Source organism: Oncorhynchus keta, chromosome 15 (genome assembly GCF_023373465.1).
Source record: "Oncorhynchus keta strain PuntledgeMale-10-30-2019 chromosome 15, Oket_V2, whole genome shotgun sequence".
Taxonomy (NCBI): domain Eukaryota; kingdom Metazoa; phylum Chordata; class Actinopteri; order Salmoniformes; family Salmonidae; genus Oncorhynchus; species Oncorhynchus keta.
Genome location: NC_068435.1, coordinates 3,812,202 through 3,831,754, shown reverse-complemented (window position 1 = coordinate 3,831,754; position 19,553 = coordinate 3,812,202). Strand labels below are relative to the sequence as shown.

At 48.4% G+C, this 19,553-nt stretch overlaps 1 protein-coding gene across 2 annotated transcripts in view; it reads right to left on the bottom strand.

Annotated features, from left to right (window-relative positions):
* The window catches only part of LOC118378035 (guanine nucleotide-binding protein G(olf) subunit alpha), a 131,970-nt gene that overhangs the window by 81,894 nt on the left and 30,523 nt on the right, over window positions 1–19,553 (bottom strand). The window contains exons 1-4 of one of the 2 annotated variants that reach the window (XM_052462902.1): window positions 9,993–11,349; window positions 9,664–9,736; window positions 6,324–6,378; window positions 3,889–4,008 (exon numbers count right to left, since the gene is read on the bottom strand). In XM_052462902.1, coding sequence (XP_052318862.1) covers window positions 3,889–4,008; window positions 6,324–6,378; window positions 9,664–9,736; window positions 9,993–10,131 — 387 coding nt within the window. In that variant the 5' untranslated portion in view covers window positions 10,132–11,349. Of the gene's footprint in view, window positions 1–3,888; window positions 4,009–6,323; window positions 6,379–9,663; window positions 9,737–9,992; window positions 11,350–19,553 lie in introns of those variants that run through there. The other variant, XM_052462901.1, reaches the window with a different exon arrangement.

The window sequence follows — 19,553 nt, the reverse complement described above, 5'->3', positions numbered from 1 at the left end:
ACAAAGCATTTATGCTGTGACACCCTGTGGAGACTGGGCCTTTGGCGGGTCAGTTGACTGTCAACTTGGTATCGTTTGATTGGGTTGAGAAGGTTTCTTCTTCTTCGTGCAGTGTGCATAGCCGTATTGGGCGCATTACCGCCACCTACTGGACTGGAGTGCGATGAGACTACAGCGTTGTTCGAGAACGTTCACTCTCGTCTCCATGAATGAGGAAGTAGAGCAACGTGGGCAACTGTTTGTTTTCAGTAAACTGGAGAGGGTGAAACTTATTCGCAGGTATGTGATCATTCGCTCCAGAGTGGCGCGGCGGTCTAAGGCACTGCATCTCAGTGCTAGAAGCGTCACTGCAGACCCTGGTTCGATTCCGGTCTGTATCAGGCCGTGATCGGGAGGCCCATAAGGCGACGCACACTTGGCCCAGCGTCGTCCGGGTTTGGGAAGGCCGTCAATGTAAATAAGAATTTGTTCTCAACTGACTTGGCTAGTTAAATAACGGTTAAATAAAGAGACACACATTATTCTGAGTGTTTTGATGTTCATAAAGCTCGACAGTGAAGGAGGACGTGATCTGTAGTTTCTGCTGCTGTCAGGACATAAACCTGTGTTGTTTGTGGTGTTTATGCCCTATCTTTTGGTGATTTTGTCACTCACCCCACCACAACACTGATCCTCCCAGTGCCACCCCACCACACCACAACACTGGTCCTCCCAGTGCCACCCCACCCCACCACAACACTGATCCTCCCAGTGCCACCCCACCACACCACAACACAACACTGGTCCTCCCAGTGCCACCCCACCACAACACTGGTCCTCCCAGTGCCACCCCACCCCACCACAACACTGATCCTCCCAGTGCCACCCCACCCCACCACAACACAACACTGATCCTCCCAGTGCCACTGGTCCTCCCAGTGCCACCCCACCACAACACTGGTCCTCCCAGTGCCCACCCAACACTGGTCCTCCCAGTGCCACCCCACCACTGGTCCTCCCAGTGCCACCCCACACTGGTCCTCCCAGTGCCACCCCACCACCACAACACTGGTCCTCCCAACACCCCACCACTGGTCCTCCCAGTGCCACCCCACCACTGGTCCTCCCAGTGCCACCCCACCACTGGTCCTCCCAGTGCCACCCCCCCACCACAACACTGATCCTCCCAGTGTGCCACCCCACCACAACACTGGTCCTCCCAGTGCCACCCCACCCCACCACAACACTGATCCTCCCAGTGCCACCCCACCCCACCACAACACTGATCCTCCCAGTGCCACCCCACCACAACACTGGTCCTCCCAGTGCCACCCCACCACTGGTCCTCCCAGTGCCACCCCACCCCACCACAACACTGGTCCTCCCAGTGCCACCCCACCCCACCACAACACAACACTGATCCTCCCAGTGCCACCCCACCACAACACTGGTCCTCCCAGTGCCACCCCACTACTGGTCCTCCCAGTGCCACCCCACCACAACACTGGTCCTCCCAGTGCCCCACCACAACACTGGTCCTCCCAGTGCCACCACAACACTGGTCCTCCCAGTGCCACCCCACCACAACACTGGTCCTCCCAGTGCCACCCCACCACAACACTGGTCCTCCCAGTGCCACCCCACCCCACCACAACACTGATCCTCCCAGTGCCACCACAACACTGGTCCTCCCAGTGCCATCCCACCCCACCACAACACTGGTCCTCCCAGTGCCACCCCACCACAACACTGATCCTCCCAGTGCCACCACAACACTGGTCCTCCCAGTGCCATCCCACCCCACCCCACCACTGGTCCTCCCAGTGCCATCCCACCCCACCCCACCACTGGTCCTCCCAGTGCCACCCCACCCCACCACAACACTGATCCTCCCAGTGCAACACTGGTCCTCCCAGTGCCATCCCACCACAACACTGATCCTCCCAGTCCAACACTGTGCCATCCCACCCCACCACAACACTGATCCTCCCAGTGCCACCCCACCACAACACTGATCCTCCCAGTGCCACCCCACCACAACACTGATCCTCCCAGTGCCACCCCACCACAACACTGGTCCTCCCAGTGCCACCCCACCACAACACTGGTCCTCCCAGTGCCACCCCACCACAACACTGTCCTCCCACCCCACCACAACACTGGTCCTCCCAGTGCCACCCCACCACAACACTGGTCCTCCCAGTGCCACCCCACCACAACACTGGTCCTCCCAGTGCCACCCCACCACAACACTGGTCCTCCCAGTGCCACCCCACCACAACACTGGTCCTCCCAGTGCCACCCCACCACAACACTGGTCCTCCCAGTGCCACCCCACCACAACAACTTAGACCTGTAGTACCCACTAGGGATGCACAATTAAATCACATAAATATAAATATATAAATAAATAAATAATAATAATATAAATAAATAATAATAAATATATATATCATACAATATATAATAATAAATAATAATATACACACTTTCAAAGGATGATGATTTCCAGAAGGATGAAAAACCCGGTGTGTATTCCCATTTGGCCTGTCAGGTGACTTTATCAGGGGCCCTGATCAACACCAAGCAGAAGACTATGTCCCATAATGCCACCCTATAGCTAGAGAACTACTTTTCTGTAGTTCAGGGGCCCTGATTAACACCAAGCAGAAGACTGTGTATCCCATAATGCCACCCTATAGCTAGAGAACTACTTTTCTGTAGTGAAGTACTACTAAAGTAGTGCACTATATAGGGAATAGGGCTCTGGTCTAAAGTAGTGCACTATATAGGGAATAGGGTGGTATAGGGCTCTGGTCTAAAGTAGTGCACTATATAGGGAATAGGGCTCTGGTAGTGCACTATATAGGGAATAGGGTTCTGGTCTATAGTAGTGCACTATATAGTGCACTACTGTAGACCAGAGCCCTATTCCCTATATAGTGCACAAGATTAGACCAGGACCCTATTCCCTATATAGTTCACTACTATAGACCAGAGCCCTATTCCCTAAATAGTGCACTACTTTAGACCAGAGCCCTATTCCCTATATAGTGCACTACTATAGACCAGAGCCCTATTCCTATATAGTGCACTACTATAGACCAGAGCCCTGTTCCCTATATAGTGCACTACTATAGACCAGAGCCCTATTCCTATATAGTGCACTACTATAGACCAGAGCCCTATTCCCTATATAGTGCACTACTATAGACCAGAGCCCTATTCCTATATATCCCTATATAGGGAATAGGGCTCTGGTCTATAGTAGTGCACTATATAGGGAATAGGGTGGTATAGGGCTCTGGTCTATAGTAGTGCACTATATAGGGAATAGGGCTCTGGTCTACAGTAGTGCACTATATAGGAATAGGGCTCTGGTCTAAAGTAGTGCACTATATAGGGAATAGGGTGGTATAGGGCTCTGGTCTAAAGTAGTGCACTATATAGGGAATAGGGCTCTGGTAGTGCACTATATAGGGAATAGGGTTCTGGTCTAAAGTAGTGCACTATATAGGGAACAGGGCTCTGGTCTAAAGTAGTGCACTATATAGGCAACAGGGCTCTGGTCTCAAGTAGTGCACTATATAGGGAACAGGGCTCTGGTCTATAGTAGTGCACTATATAGGGCCCTGGTCTATAGTAGTACCACTATATAGGGAATAGGGCTCTGGTCTAAACTGGCAGCCGGGGGGTCTGCATTGGGAACTCGGAGGAATGAAAAAGAGGAACTAAAAACAGAAATGCAAAGTTGAACAAAATAGCTTTATTACATTATTACAACTGCTGAACACCTACATTATGACAGATATTATACATGTCTCAAATCAAACCACTGTTGGTGACCACACCAAGCGCTCACACACACACACACACACACACACACACACACACACACACACACCTTACCTGTGTGTAGTCAAAGTCCGAGAGAGGAGCTATGCTTTTGATGTATTCGACTCTGAACTGGTCTTCGGGGTTGGCGAGAGAGACTGGGGGTATCAAGGTGCTCATGGCTGACACTATCGTCTAGAAAGAGGAGAGACGCCGGCGGTAAGATGGATGAATATTAAAAACAAATCAGGAAAATAGGATTTGGTCCAATCGAACGCAGGCTTCATCTCAGATGGCACCCTATTCCCTATGTAGGGCCCTGGGCTACTGTCAGCTACACCAGGTCTCTAGGCTGTCATCTCAGATGGCACCCTATTCCCTATGTAGGGCCCTGGGCTACTGTCAACTACACCAGGACTCTAGGCTGTCATCTCAGATGGCACCCTATTCCCTATGTAGGGCCCTGGGCTACTGTCATCTACACCAGGACTCTAGGCTCCATCTCAGATGGCACCCTATTCCTATGTAGGGCCCTGGGCTACTGTCAACTACACCAGGACTCTAGGCTCCATCTCAGATGGCACCCTATTCCCTATGTAGGGCCCTGGGCTACTGTCAACTACACCAGGTCTCTAGGCTGTCATCTCAGATGGCACCCTATTCCCTATGTAGGGCCCTGGGCTACTGTCAACTACACCAGGACTCTAGGCTGTCATCTCAGATGGCACCCTATTCCCTATGTAGGGCCCTGGGCTACTGTCATCTACACCAGGACTCTAGGCTGTCATCTCAGATGGCACCCTATTCCCTATGTAGGGCCCTGGGCTACTGTCAACTACACCAGGACTCTAGGCTGTCATCTCAGATGGCACCCTATTCCCTATGTAGGGCCCTGGGCTACTGTCAACTACACCAGGACTCTAGGCTGTCATCTCAGATGGCACCCTATTCCCTATGTAGGGCCCTGGGCTACTGTCAACTACACCAGGACTCTAGGCTGTCATCTCAGATGGCACCCTATTCCCTATGTAGGGCCCTGGGCTACTGTCAACTACACCAGGACTCTAGGCTGTCATCTCAGATGGCACCCTATTCCCCATGTAGGGCCCTGGGCTACTGTCAACTACACCAGGTCTCTAGGCTGTCATCTCAGATGGCACCCTATTCCCCATGTAGGGCCCTGGGCTACTGTCAACTACACCAGGACTCTAGGCTGTCATCTCAGATGGCACCCTATTCCCTATGTAGGGCCCTGGGCTACTGTCAACTACACCAGGACTCTAGGCTGTCATCTCAGATGGCACCCTATTCCCTATGTAGGGCCCTGGGCTACTGTCAACTACACCAGGACTCTAGGCTGTCATCTCAGATGGCACCCTATTCCCTATGTAGGGCCCTGGGCTACTGTCAACTACACCAGGACTCTAGGCTCCATCTCAGATGGCACCCTATTCCCTATGTAGGGCCCTGGGCTACTGTCAACTACACCAGGACTCTAGGCTGTCATCTCAGATGGCACCCTATTCCCTATGTAGGGCCCTGGGCTACTGTCAGCTACACCAGGACTCTAGGCTGTCATCTCAGATGGCACCCTATTCCCTATGTAGGGCCCTGGGCTACTGTCAACTACACCAGGACTCTAGGCTGTCATCTCAGATGGCACCCTATTCCCTATGTAGGGCCCTGGGCTACTGTCATCTGTCTCCGTGCAGTTTGGCTCTCCTGTCCACCTTTCGGTTATTGGGCCCCAGGTTAAGAGCATTGGGACAGTAAACCCGAAAGGTCCCTGGTTTGAATCCCTGAGTCAACTAGGTGAAACATCTGCTGATGTGCCCTTGAGCAAGGCACTTAACCTGAATTTCTCCTGTATAGAGAGGGTATAGAGAACAGGGCCCTGATATAAAGTACTGCACTATACAGTATAGAGAACAGGGCCCTGATATAAAGTACTGCACTATACAGTATAGAGAACAGGGCCCTGATATAAAGTACTGCACTATACAGTATAGAGAACAGGGCCCTGATATAAAGTACTGCACTATACAGTATAGAGAACAGGGCCCTGATATAAAGTACTGCACTATACAGTATAGAGAACAGGGCCCTGATATAAAGTACTGCACTATACAGTATAGAGAACAGGGCCCTGATATAAAGTACTGCACTATACAGTATAGAGAACAGGGCCCTGTGGCTCAGTTGGTAGAGCATGGCGCTTGTAACGCCAGGGTAGTGGGTTCGACTATACGTAGAATGTATGCACACATGACTGTAAGTCGCTTTGGATAAAAGCGTCAGCTAAATGGCATATATTATTATTATTATATAAAGTACTGCACTATACAGTATAGAGAACAGGGCCCTGATATAAAGTACTGCAATATACAGTATAGAGAACAGGGGGTACCATTTACAGTATAGTGCAGACAGAGTAATCCAGTAACCCACTCGTTGAATTTTTTATTTGTATTTTTAACAGGAAAAACACAGATTAATACTATCCTACTCACCACTATCGCATCCTTCACGTTTTTCCGAATATCTTGAATTTTCTGTTTCTTTTCTCTGTCAAAAGGAGGACAGAACACAGGCGTGAGGAGACCGTAATCAACAAGATAACAACAACTTCACAATAGTGCTCGTCAAAGAAGCTAAAGATCACAGGGTTGAAGGTAGTGTGGTTCAACTGCGGTTCTAGGACCTGATGTTAACACACTAGAGTCGGTATGTGTTCAGGCCGGACAGACAGTAAGATATCTCTACCAGTACAACTGTAGTCCTATGTAACTCAGTCAGTAAGATATCTCTACCAGTACAACTGTAGTCCTATGTAACTCAGACAGACAGTAAGATATCTCTACCAGTACAACTGTAGTCCTATGTAACTCAGACAGGCAGTAAGATATCTCTACCAGTACTACTGTAGTCCTATGTAACTCAGACAGGCAGTAAGATATCTCTACCAGTACAACTGTAGTCCTATGTAACTCAGACAGGCAGTAAGATATCTCTACCAGTACAACTGTAGTCCTATGTAACTCAGACAGACAGTAAGATATCTCTACCAGTACAACTGTAGTCCTATGTAACTCAGACAGACAGTAAGATATCTCGACCAGTACAACTGTAGTCCTATGTAACTCAGTCAGTAAGATATCTCTACCAGTACAACTGTAGTCCTATATAACTCAGACAGTAAGATATCTCTACCAGTACAACTGTAGTCCTATATAACTCAGACAGGCAGTAAGATATCTCTACCAGTACAACTGTAGTCCTATGTAACTCAGACAGACAGTAAGATATCTCTACCAGTACAACTGTAGTCCTATGTAACTCAGTCAGTAAGATATCTCTACCAGTACAACTGTAGTCCTATATAACAGGGCCCTGATATCAGACAGTAAGATATCTCTACCAGTACAACTGTAGTCCTATATAACTCAGACAGGCAGTAAGATATCTCTACCAGTACAACTGTAGTCCTATGTAACTCAGACAGGCAGTAAGATATCTCTACCAGTACAACTGTAGTCCTATATAACTCAGACAGTAAGATATCTCTACCAGTACAACTGTAGTCCTATATAACTCAGACAGGCAGTAAGATATCTCTACCAGTACAACTGTAGTCCGATGTAACTCAGACAGGCAGTAAGATATCTCTACCAGTACAACTGTAGTCCGATGTAACACAGACAGGCAGTAAGATATCTCTACCAGTACAACTGTAGTCCTATGTAACTCAGACAGACAGTAAGATAACGACCAGTACAACTGTAGTCCTATGTACTCAGTCAGTAAGATATCTCTACCAGTACAACTGTAGTCCTATATAACTCAGACAGTAAGATATCTCTACCAGTACAACTGTAGTCCTATATAACTCAGACAGGCAGTAAGATATCTCTACCAGTACAACTGTAGTCCTATGTAACTCAGACAGGCAGTAAGATGGGAACAACAACTTCAGATATAGTGCTCGTCTGAGAAGAAGCTAAAGATCACAGGTTGAAGGTATCTTACTTCCTGTCTGAGTTATAGGACCTGATGTTAGAGATATCTTACTGTCTGAGTTATAAAGGACTACAGTTGTACTGTTCAGGTAACCAGACAGGCAGTAAGATATCTCTACCAGTACAACTGTAGTCCTATGTAACTCAGACAGACAGTAAGATATCTCTACCAGTACAACTGTAGTCCTATATAACTCAGACAGTAAGATATCTCTACCAGTACAACTGTAGTCCTATATAACTCAGACAGGCAGTAAGATATCTCTACCAGTACAACTGTAGTCCTATGTAACTCAGACAGGCAGTAAGATAGGACTACAGTTGTACTGGTAGAGATATCTTACTGCCTGTCTGAGTTACATAGGACTACAGTTGTACTGGTAGAGATATCTTACTGCCTGTCTGAGTTATATAGGACTACAGTTGTACTGGTAGAGATATCTTACTGTCTGAGTTATAAAGGACTACAGTTGTACTGGTAGAGATATGTAACTCAGACAGGCAGTAAGATATCTCTACCAGTACAACTGTAGTCCTATGTAACTCAGACAGTAAGATATCTCTACCAGTACAACTGTAGTCCTATGTAACTCAGACAGTAAGATATCTCTACCAGTACAACTGTAGTCCGATGTAACTCAGACAGACAGTAAGATATCTCTACCAGTACAACTGTAGTCCGATGTAACACAGACAGGCAGTAAGATATCTCTACCAGTACAACTGTAGTCCGATGTAACTCAGTCAGTAAGATATCTCTACCAGTACAACTGTAGTCCGATGTAACTCAGTCAGTAAGATATCTCTACCAGTACCACTGTAGTCCTATGTAACTCAGACAGGCAGTAAGATATCTCTACCAGTACCACTGTAGTCCTATGTAACTCAGACAGGCAGTAAGATATCTCTACCAGTACAACTGTAGTCCTATGTAACTCAGACAGGCAGTAAGATATCTCTACCAGTACAACTGTAGTCCTATGTAACTCAGACAGGCAGTAAGATATCTCTACCAGTACAACTGTAGTCCTATGTAACTCAGACAGGCAGTAAGATATCTCTACCAGTACCACTGTAGTCCTATGTAACTCAGACAGGCAGTAAGATATCTCTACCAGTACCACTGTAGTCCTATGTAACTCAGACAGTAAGATATCTCTACCAGTACAACTGTAGTCCTATGTAACTCAGACAGGCAGTAAGATATCTCTACCAGTACAACTGTAGTCCTATGTAACTCAAGACAGGCAGTAAGATATCTCTACCAGTACAACTGTAGTCCTATGTAACTCAGACAGGCAGTAAGATCGGTCCTACGGTTGTATTGGTAGGGGTAAGTAACTCAGACAGACATAGGCCACTGTCTCTATCACAGGCACAGGAGGCATTACAGCAAAACACATTATCCATAGACACAGGCCTCTCCCCAATAATAGTCAACATAGTTATGACATACACAACTTCATAACAGTGAACAATGTGACTGCTGTAATAACAGGCAGTCGGGGAGATCTCACGTCTCACATGCTGAAGCCTATATCGGTGTCTGCTGTAAGCAGAGAGAGCGATCAGTGATAGTGGTAGTCGCCTGACTGTACACTACATTTGAGTGTTGGTCACTGATAGAGGAGGCCTAGGCTCTGCAGTGCCCGAGGAAAATCCATTCAGTTCTCTACAGGCCTATTATCATCTTGACAGTCTCACCCAAAGGCAGGGACACCATGAGTATAACCAAATATGTTATGAAATGGATATATATATATATATATCTGAGCCTATATGTCAAATGAAGATGCAGTAGGGCCTGTAACAACAGTGGATATCATGTACTCACTCTGCGTTAAAACCATTGACGTGTAGAATCCTCATCTGCTTCACAATAGTACTTTTCCCGGACTCTCCAGCACCTTCGGGAATGAAGCAAAACAGGACTGAATGTTACAATGCGTCGCTGATAACGGGACGATTAAAAGGGGGTCATCTTGTTACCGTTCAAAATGAATTAGAATGTTGTCAAAACGAAGCAAATTTCTAGGCTTCGCATCCATCAATACACCCCCCCCATGACATATAGCAAGGGCTTTAAAATACGTAATGGGGTAATTTAATGAAGGATATTTTAGATCACACCGTGTTCGGGCCAAGTCGTTTATATAACCTTACCCAATAATAACAGCCGGTGCGTCGCTTTATATGCTTGTCTTTCTTTTTGCAACAGTTTTTCAATTTTTTTATTCGCCTCTCGCTGTGCCTTTTCGTCGATGCGTTGATCTTCAGTCTTGCTGTTGCCCAAACAACCCATATCTTCCGTTAACTAACCTCGTCTCTCAAAAATATTAAAATACACGAAGATGTTATAATAATAAATGTTTTTTTTTTTTTAAACAATGGTGTGAAAGAAAATCTGTGCGACGCTTCTCCGCCGTTGGGAGGGCTATGTGCCTTCCTCCCCGTTACGATTCCTTTTTACCCGCAACCAACGGGACCTTCCTTCGGCATCCAAAACTAATTCTTGATTCGCCCCTTCAAAATCACTCGAATCGTTGAAATAACAGAAATACACAAGATAACGAAGGTTTAGATTTCTGGAAACAGGCCAAGTGTTTCTCTCGTTCCTTCCCTCTTCTCAGTATGTGTCTATTTGGTGTTTTTAACTCAGCACTGCCTCTCTCTGTTGTACCAGGAAGTAGCCGTGCACCGAGCCACAGAGAAACCTTCCTCTGCCACAATGTAACACTGCAGCTGGCTCACACACACCTACAATCCGCTCACATATCATTGTATAATTTCTGTGAGAAGGGTAGGAGGGTCATTACAATCACATGTGTCACCCAAGACCTTCCCCGCGGCTGGTTTAATCAGCCCTAAAAAAAAACGAAGAGAGGAGAGAGAGTTTTCCGTTTGCACCAGACAAGCTGGGCAGGAAGTTAGGGTCTTTCTATCGACGAGAGTCGTCTGGATCGAGTGCGTTGGGGTTGTCCTGATGTCGGGTGTAGCTTGTCAATCGTAAGTAATAGCACACGGTAACACAGGCCTACAAACAGCTTACACTTGGTGGATGTAGTAGTACACTAAAGGCCTAAACCGATCGCCTAAAACAGTAAATAAATAAAGTCAAAAGTTACAACGATACAAATCGACGGTCTGAAAGCCCCAAAACAAAAGTAAAACCCAAACTAGACGCAGCAAAAAAAAATGGATCATTTCTAGCCCTTCTGCTGCCAACTCCGATCACTACTCCCATTTGCATTCACGGCTCAGTCTGCTGCCTCGGTAGTCTTCCTCCGAAGTCCACTCCTGCTCTCGTCACATTCTCCGTGGTTTTATATTTATATTGACCGCGTGTGCAACAAAGCCCCTCTGCTTAAAAATAAAAACAAATAAAATTAGCATTCGCGATCACCCGTAGGAAAGGGGTTCACGGCACCGCGGTAACTCTCCACACCGACGCGCAACTGACAGTTCAGCCGCTGTCCTCGAGGCCCGGGGTATGTACACAGTAACTAGGCTACTGCGCATGTTCAAAGACCTTTCCTGTCCGGCCTGTTTAAATGGCTGCGTCGGACGGTCTGATAGATGGTGTATGTTTGTTTTAGTAGGTTTCTATTTTAAGATGTTTGTATTGTATCTCAAAATAAAGAAAACGTTCACGATATGTCATTTTTACTGTAGCAATGGATAATAGCAAATATCTGACTGCCAGACAGAAAATAATCCATTAGAATAATACTAAAAACCTCTGATTACATCAGCCACTACTACATCCACCACCACTACAACATCCTCTTCCACTACTACTACATCCTCTACCACTACTACATCCACTACAACTACATCCTCTACCACTACTACATCCTCTACCACTACTACATCCACCACTACTACATCCACCACTACTACATCCACTACTATTACTACATCCACCACTACTACATCCACCACTACTACTACATCCACTACTACATCCACCACTACTACATCCTCTACCACCACTACATCCACTACTATTACTACATCCACCACTACTACATCCTCCACCACTACTACATCCTCCACCACTACTACAACATCCACTACTACATCCACCACCATTACTACATCCTCCACTACTACTACATCCACCACCACTATTACTAGATCCACCACTACTACATCCTCCACCACTACTACATCCACGATATCCACCGCTACTACGTCCTCCACCACTACTACATCATCGACCATTACATGATCGACCACTACTACATCCTCCCCAAATACTACATCCTCCACCACTACTACATCCACCACCACTAGTACTAGATCCACCACTACGACATCCACCACTACTATTATTATTATCCGCCACCACCCCCATTACTACATCCACCACCACTACTACATCCGCCACCACCACCATTACTACATCTGCCACCACCATTACTACATCCGCCACCACCATTACTACATCCACCACCATTACTACATCCGCCACCACCATTACTACATCCACCACCACTACTACATCTCACCACTACTACATCGTCACCACCATTACTACATCCGCATCCACAACCACTACTACATCCGCCACCACCATTACTACATCCGCCACCACCACTACATCCACCACCACCACTACTACATCCGCCACCACCACCACTACTACATCCACCACTACTACATCCGCCACCACCACCACTACTACATCATCAACTACAACATCCGCCACCACCACCACTACTACATCCACCACCACTACTACATCCGCCACCACCACTACTACATCCGCCACCACCACTACTACATCCTCCACCACCCCCATTACTACATCCGCCACCACCCCCATTACTACATCCGCCACCACTACAACATCCGCCACCACCACCATTACTACATCCTCCACCACCCCCATTACTACATCCGCCACCACCATTACTACATCCGCCACCACATTACTACAACCGCCACCACCCCATTACTACATCCTCCACCACCACCACTACTACATCCGCCACCACCACTACTACATCCGCCACCACCACTACTACATCCGCCACTACAACATCCGCCACCACCACTACAACTACATCCTCCACCACCCCCATTCCTACATCCGCCACCACCACCATTACTACATCCGCCACCACCACTACATCCACCACCCCCATTACTACATCCGCCACCACCCCCATTACTACATCCGCCACCACCCCCATTACTTCATCCGCCACCACCATTACTACATCCTCCACCACATTACTACATCCTCCACCACCATTACTACATCCGCCACCACCATTACTACATCCTCCACCACCATTACTACATCCTCCACCACCTACTACATCCTCCACTACCATTACTACATCCGCCACCACCATTACTACATCCGCCACCACCATTACTACATCCGCCACCCCCATTACTACATCCGACCACCACCACTACAACATCCGCCACCACCATTACTACATCCTCCACCACTACTACATCCGCCACCACCACCACTACAACATCCACCACCATTACTACATCCTCCACCACTATTACTACATCCTCCACCACCCTATTACTACATCCACCACTACTACATCCGCCACCACCACTACTACATCCGCCACCACCACCACTACTACATCCGCCACCACCACTACTACATCCACAACTACAACATCCACCACTTACTACAACATCCGCACCACCACTACACTACTACATCCCGCCACCACCACCACTACTACTACACCCCACCACCACCATTACTACATCCGCCACCACCATTACTACATCCTCCACCGCCACTACTACATCCTCCACCGCCACTACTACATCCTCCACCACTACTACATCCACCACTATTACTACATCCACCACTACTACATCCACCACGACTAATACTACATCCACCACCACTGTCACTACATCCACAACTACAACATCCGCCACCACCACCATTACTACATCCGCCACCACCACCACTACTACATCCGTCACCACCACATTCCTACAATCATCCCACCACCCCATTACTACATCCGCCACCACTACTACATCCGCCACCACCCCCATTACTACATCCGCCACCACCCCCATTACTACATCCGCCACCCCCACTACTACATCCGCCACCCCCACTACTACATCCGCCACCCCCATTACTACATCCGCCACCCCCATTACTACATCCGCCACCCCCATTACTACATCCGCCACCACCATTACTACATCCGCCACCACCATTACTACATCCGCCACCACCATTACTACATCCGCCACCACCATTACATCCGCCACCATTACTACATCTCCACCCACCATCCTCCACCCCCATTACTACATCCGCCACCACCACTACTACATCCGCCACCACCACTACTACATCCGCCACCACCACTACTACATCCGCCACCACCACTACTACATCCGCCACCACCACTACTACATCCGCCACCACCACTACTACATCCGCCACCACCACTACTACATCCGCCACCACCACCACTACTACATCCGCCACCACCACTACTACATCCGCCACCACCACCACCACTACATCATCCGCCACCACCACTACTACATCCGCCACCACCACTACTACATCCGCCACCACCACTACTACATCCGCCACCACCATTACTACATCCGCCACCACCACTACTACATCCGCCACCACCACTACTACATCCGCCACCACCCCCATTACTACATCCGCCACCACCACTACTACTACACCCCCATTACTACCACCACCACTACTACATCCTCCACCACCACTACTACATCCGCCACCACCACTACTACATCCGCCACCACTACTACATCCGCCACCACCATTACTACATCCGCCACCACCCCCATTACTACATCCTCCACCACTACTACATCCTCCACCACCACTACTACATCCGCCACCACCACTACATCCGCCACCACCACTACTACATCCTCCACCACTACTACTACTACATCCTCCACCACCACTACTACATCCGCCACCACCACTACTACATCCGCCACCACCACTACTACATCCGCCACCACCACTACTACATCCGCCACCACCACTACTACATCCGCCACCACCACTACATCCGCCACCACTACTACATCCACCACCACCACTACTACATCCGCCACCACCATTACTACATCCGCCACCACCACCACTACTACATCCTCCACCACCACTACTACATCCGCCACCACCACTACTACATCCTCCACCACCACTACATCCTCCACCACTACTACATCCTCCACCACTACTACTACATCCACCACCACCACTACTACATCCGCCACCACCACTACTACATCCGCCACCACCATTACTACATCCGCCACCACCATTACTACATCCGCCACCACCATTACTACATCCTCCACCACCATTACTACATCCCACCACCATTACTACATCCGCCACCACCATTACTACATCCTCCACCACCATTACTACATCCTCCACCACCATTACTACATCCTCCACCACCATTACTACATCTGCCACCACCATTACTACATCCGCCACCACCACTACATCCTCCACCACCATTACTTCATCCGCCACCACCATTACTACATCCGCCACCACCATTACTACATCCGCCACCACCATTACTACATCCGCCACCACCATTACTACATCTGCCACCACCATTACTACATCCTCCACCCCATTACTACATCCGCCACCACCATTACTACATCCGCCACCACCATTACTACATCCGCCACCACCATTACTACATCCGCCACCACCATTACTACATCATCCGCCACCACATCCACAACCACTACTACATCCACCACCACCATTACTACATCCGCCACCACCATTACTACATCCACCACCACCATTACTACATCCTCCGCCACCATTACTACATCCACAACCACTACTACATCCACCACCACCATTACTACATCCTCCACCACCATTACTTCATCCGCCACCACCATTACTACATCCGCCACCACCATTACTTCATCCTCCACCACCATTACTTCATCCGCCACCACCATTACTACATCCGCCACCACCATTACTACATCCGCCACCACCATTACTACATCCGCCACCACCATTACTACATCCGCCACCCCCCTCCATCCGCCACCATTACTACATCCTCCACCACCATTACTACATCCGCCACCACCATTACTACATCCGCCACCATTACTACATTACCACCATTACTACATCCGCCACCACCATTACTACATCCGCCACCACCATTACTACATCCGCCACCACCATTACTACATCCGCCACCACCATTACTACATCCCACCACCAGTACTACATCCGCCTCCACCATTACTACATCCCTCCACCAGTACTACATCCTCCACCACCAATACTACATCCTCCACCACCATTACTACATCCTCCACCACCATTACTACATCCGCCTCCACCACTGCTACATCCTCCACCACCAATACTACATCCTCCACCACCATTACTTCATCCGCCACCACCATTACTACATCTGCCACCACCAATACTACATCCTCCACCACCATTTCATCCGCCACCACCACTACTACATCTGCCACCACCATTACTACATCTGCCACCACCATTACTACATCCGCCACCACCATTACTACATCCGCCACCACCATTACTACATCTGCCACCACCATTACTACATCCGCCACCACCACCACTACTACATCCACCACTACTACATCCGCCACCACCACCACTACTACATCCTCCACCACCACTACTACATCCTCCACCACCATTTTCATCCGCCACCACCACTACTACATCTGCCACCACCATTACTACATCTGCCACCACCATTACTACATCTGCCGCCACCATTACTACACCGCCACCACTACTACATCCGCCGCCACCACTACTACATTTTCCACCATTACTACATTCCACCACCATTACAATCCTCCACCACCATTACTACATCCGTGTACTACATATCCACCACCAATACTACATCCTCCACCACCATTACTACATCCTCCACCACCATTACTACATCCTTCCACCACTGCTAACATCCTCCACCACCAATACACATCCTCCACCACCATTACTTCATGTCCACCACCATTACTACATCGCCACCACCATTACTACATCCGCCACCACCATTACTACATCTGCCACCACCATTACTACATCTGCCACCACCATTACTACATCCGCCACCACCATTACTACATCCGTCCACCATTACTACATCTTGCCAACACCATTACTGGCATGCCAACACCATTAGTGACATCCTCCACCACCCTTCATGCCACCACCATTACTACATCCTCCACCACCTTTTCATGCCACCACCATTACTACATCCGCCACCACCATTACTACATCCGCCACCACCATTACTACATTGCCACCACCTTTACTGGCTGTGGTTACTAGTGACACCCCCTTACTACATCCACCACCCCATTGATCATCCGCCACCACCATTACTACATCCGCCACCACCATTACTACATCCGCCACCATTACTACATCCGCCACCATCTACATCCGCCACCACCATTACTACATCCGCCACCATTACTACATCCGCCACCATTACAACCACCATTACTACATCCGCCACCACCATTACTACATCCGCCACCACCACATACTACATCCGCCACCACCATTACTACATCCGCCTCCACCAGTACTACATCCGCCTCCACCATTACTACATCCGCCTCCACCAGTACTATCCTCTCACCACCCAATACTACATCCTCCACCACCATTACTACATCCTCCACCACCATTACTACATCCGCCTCCACCACTGCTACATCCTCCACCACCAATACTACATCCTCCACCACCATTACTTCATCCGCCACCACCACTACTACATCTGCCACCACCAATACTACATCCTCCACCACCATTACCATCCGCCACCACCACTACTACATCTGCCACCACCATTACTACATCTGCCACCACCATTACTACATCCGCCACCACCATTACTACATCTGCCACCACCATTACTACATCTGCCACCACCATTACTACATCCGCCACCACCACCACTACTACATCCACCACTACTACATCCGCCACCACCACCACTACTACATCCTCCACCACCACTACTACATCCTCCACCACCATTACTTCATCCGCCACCACCACTACTACATCTGCCACCACCATTACTACATCTGCCACCACCACTACTACATCTGCCACCACCATTACTACATCTGCCACCACCATTACTTCATCCGCCACCACCATTACTACATCTGCCACCACCATTACTACATCTGCCACCACCATTACTACATCTGCCACCACCATTACTACATCTGCCACCACCATTACTACATCCGCCACCACCATTACTACATCCGCCACCACCATTAGCTACATCCGCCACCACCAACTACATCCGTGACCACCACGGTTCTACATCCGCTCCACCCTACATCCGCTCCACCACCAACTACATCCACCACCATTACTACATCCGCCTCCACCAGTACTACATCCTCCACCACTGTTACTACATCCTCCACCAAAACTACATCCTCCACCACCATTACTACATCCGCTCCACCACTGCTACATCCTCCACCACCAATACTACATCCTCCACCACCATTACTTCATCCGCCACCACCATTACTACATCTGCCACCACCATTACTACATCCTCCACCACCATTACTACATCCGCCACCACCACTACTACATCCGCCACCACCACTACTACATCCGCCACCAATTACTACATCCTCCACCACCATTACTACATCCGCCACCACCATTACTACATCCGCCACCACCATTACTACATCCGCCACCACATTACTACATCCGCCACCACTCAGGTTACAGATGCCACCACCATTACTACATCCGCCACCACCATTACTACATCCTCCACCACCATTACTACATCCGCCACCACCAGGTTACATAGATGCCACCACCATTACTACATCCGTTACCACCATTGGAGAAATGTACCACCATTCTCATTACTACATTTATTAAATAAATACCAATATGCCACTGTTTCAAATAGTGCCCCTGAGTCTGTTTCCCTTCAAGGTTTCTTCCTCAGTGTTCCCAAAAACACTGCTGTTTGCTCTTTTTGGAGGCTGGGTAACTGTGAAGCACTTTGTGACAACTGTTGTTATAAACTGCTAAATATACATACATTTTCACCAATTCATTCAATTCATTCAAGTATTTACCTTTTCTATATATAGAGTGTATGTTCATATAAAAATTCTAAATGTCTGTTATTCATTATATTTTCTAAATGCCTGTTCAGATTTTAAACACTCACTAACGTCAATGAGAACAGACCACTGGTCAGTGTCCACAACTCCTCTTGATCTTTGTGGCTGTGGTAAGTAGTGACAACCCTGTCAGTGTCCACAACTCCTCTTGATCTTTGTGGCTGTGGTAAGTAGTGACAACCCTGTCAGTGTCCACAACTCCTCTTGATCTTTGTGGCTGTGGTAAGTAGTGACAACCCTGTCAGTGTCCACAACTCCTCTTGATCTTTGTGGCTGTGGTAAGTAGTGACAACCCTGTCAGTGTCCACAACTCCTCTTGATCTTTGTGGCTGTGGTAAGTAGTGACAACAACTCCTCTTGATCTTTGTGGCTGTGGTAAGTAGTGACAACCCTGTCAGTGTCCACAACTCCTCTTGATCTTTGTGGCTGTGGTAAGTAGTGACAACCCTGTCAGTGTCCACAACTCCTCTT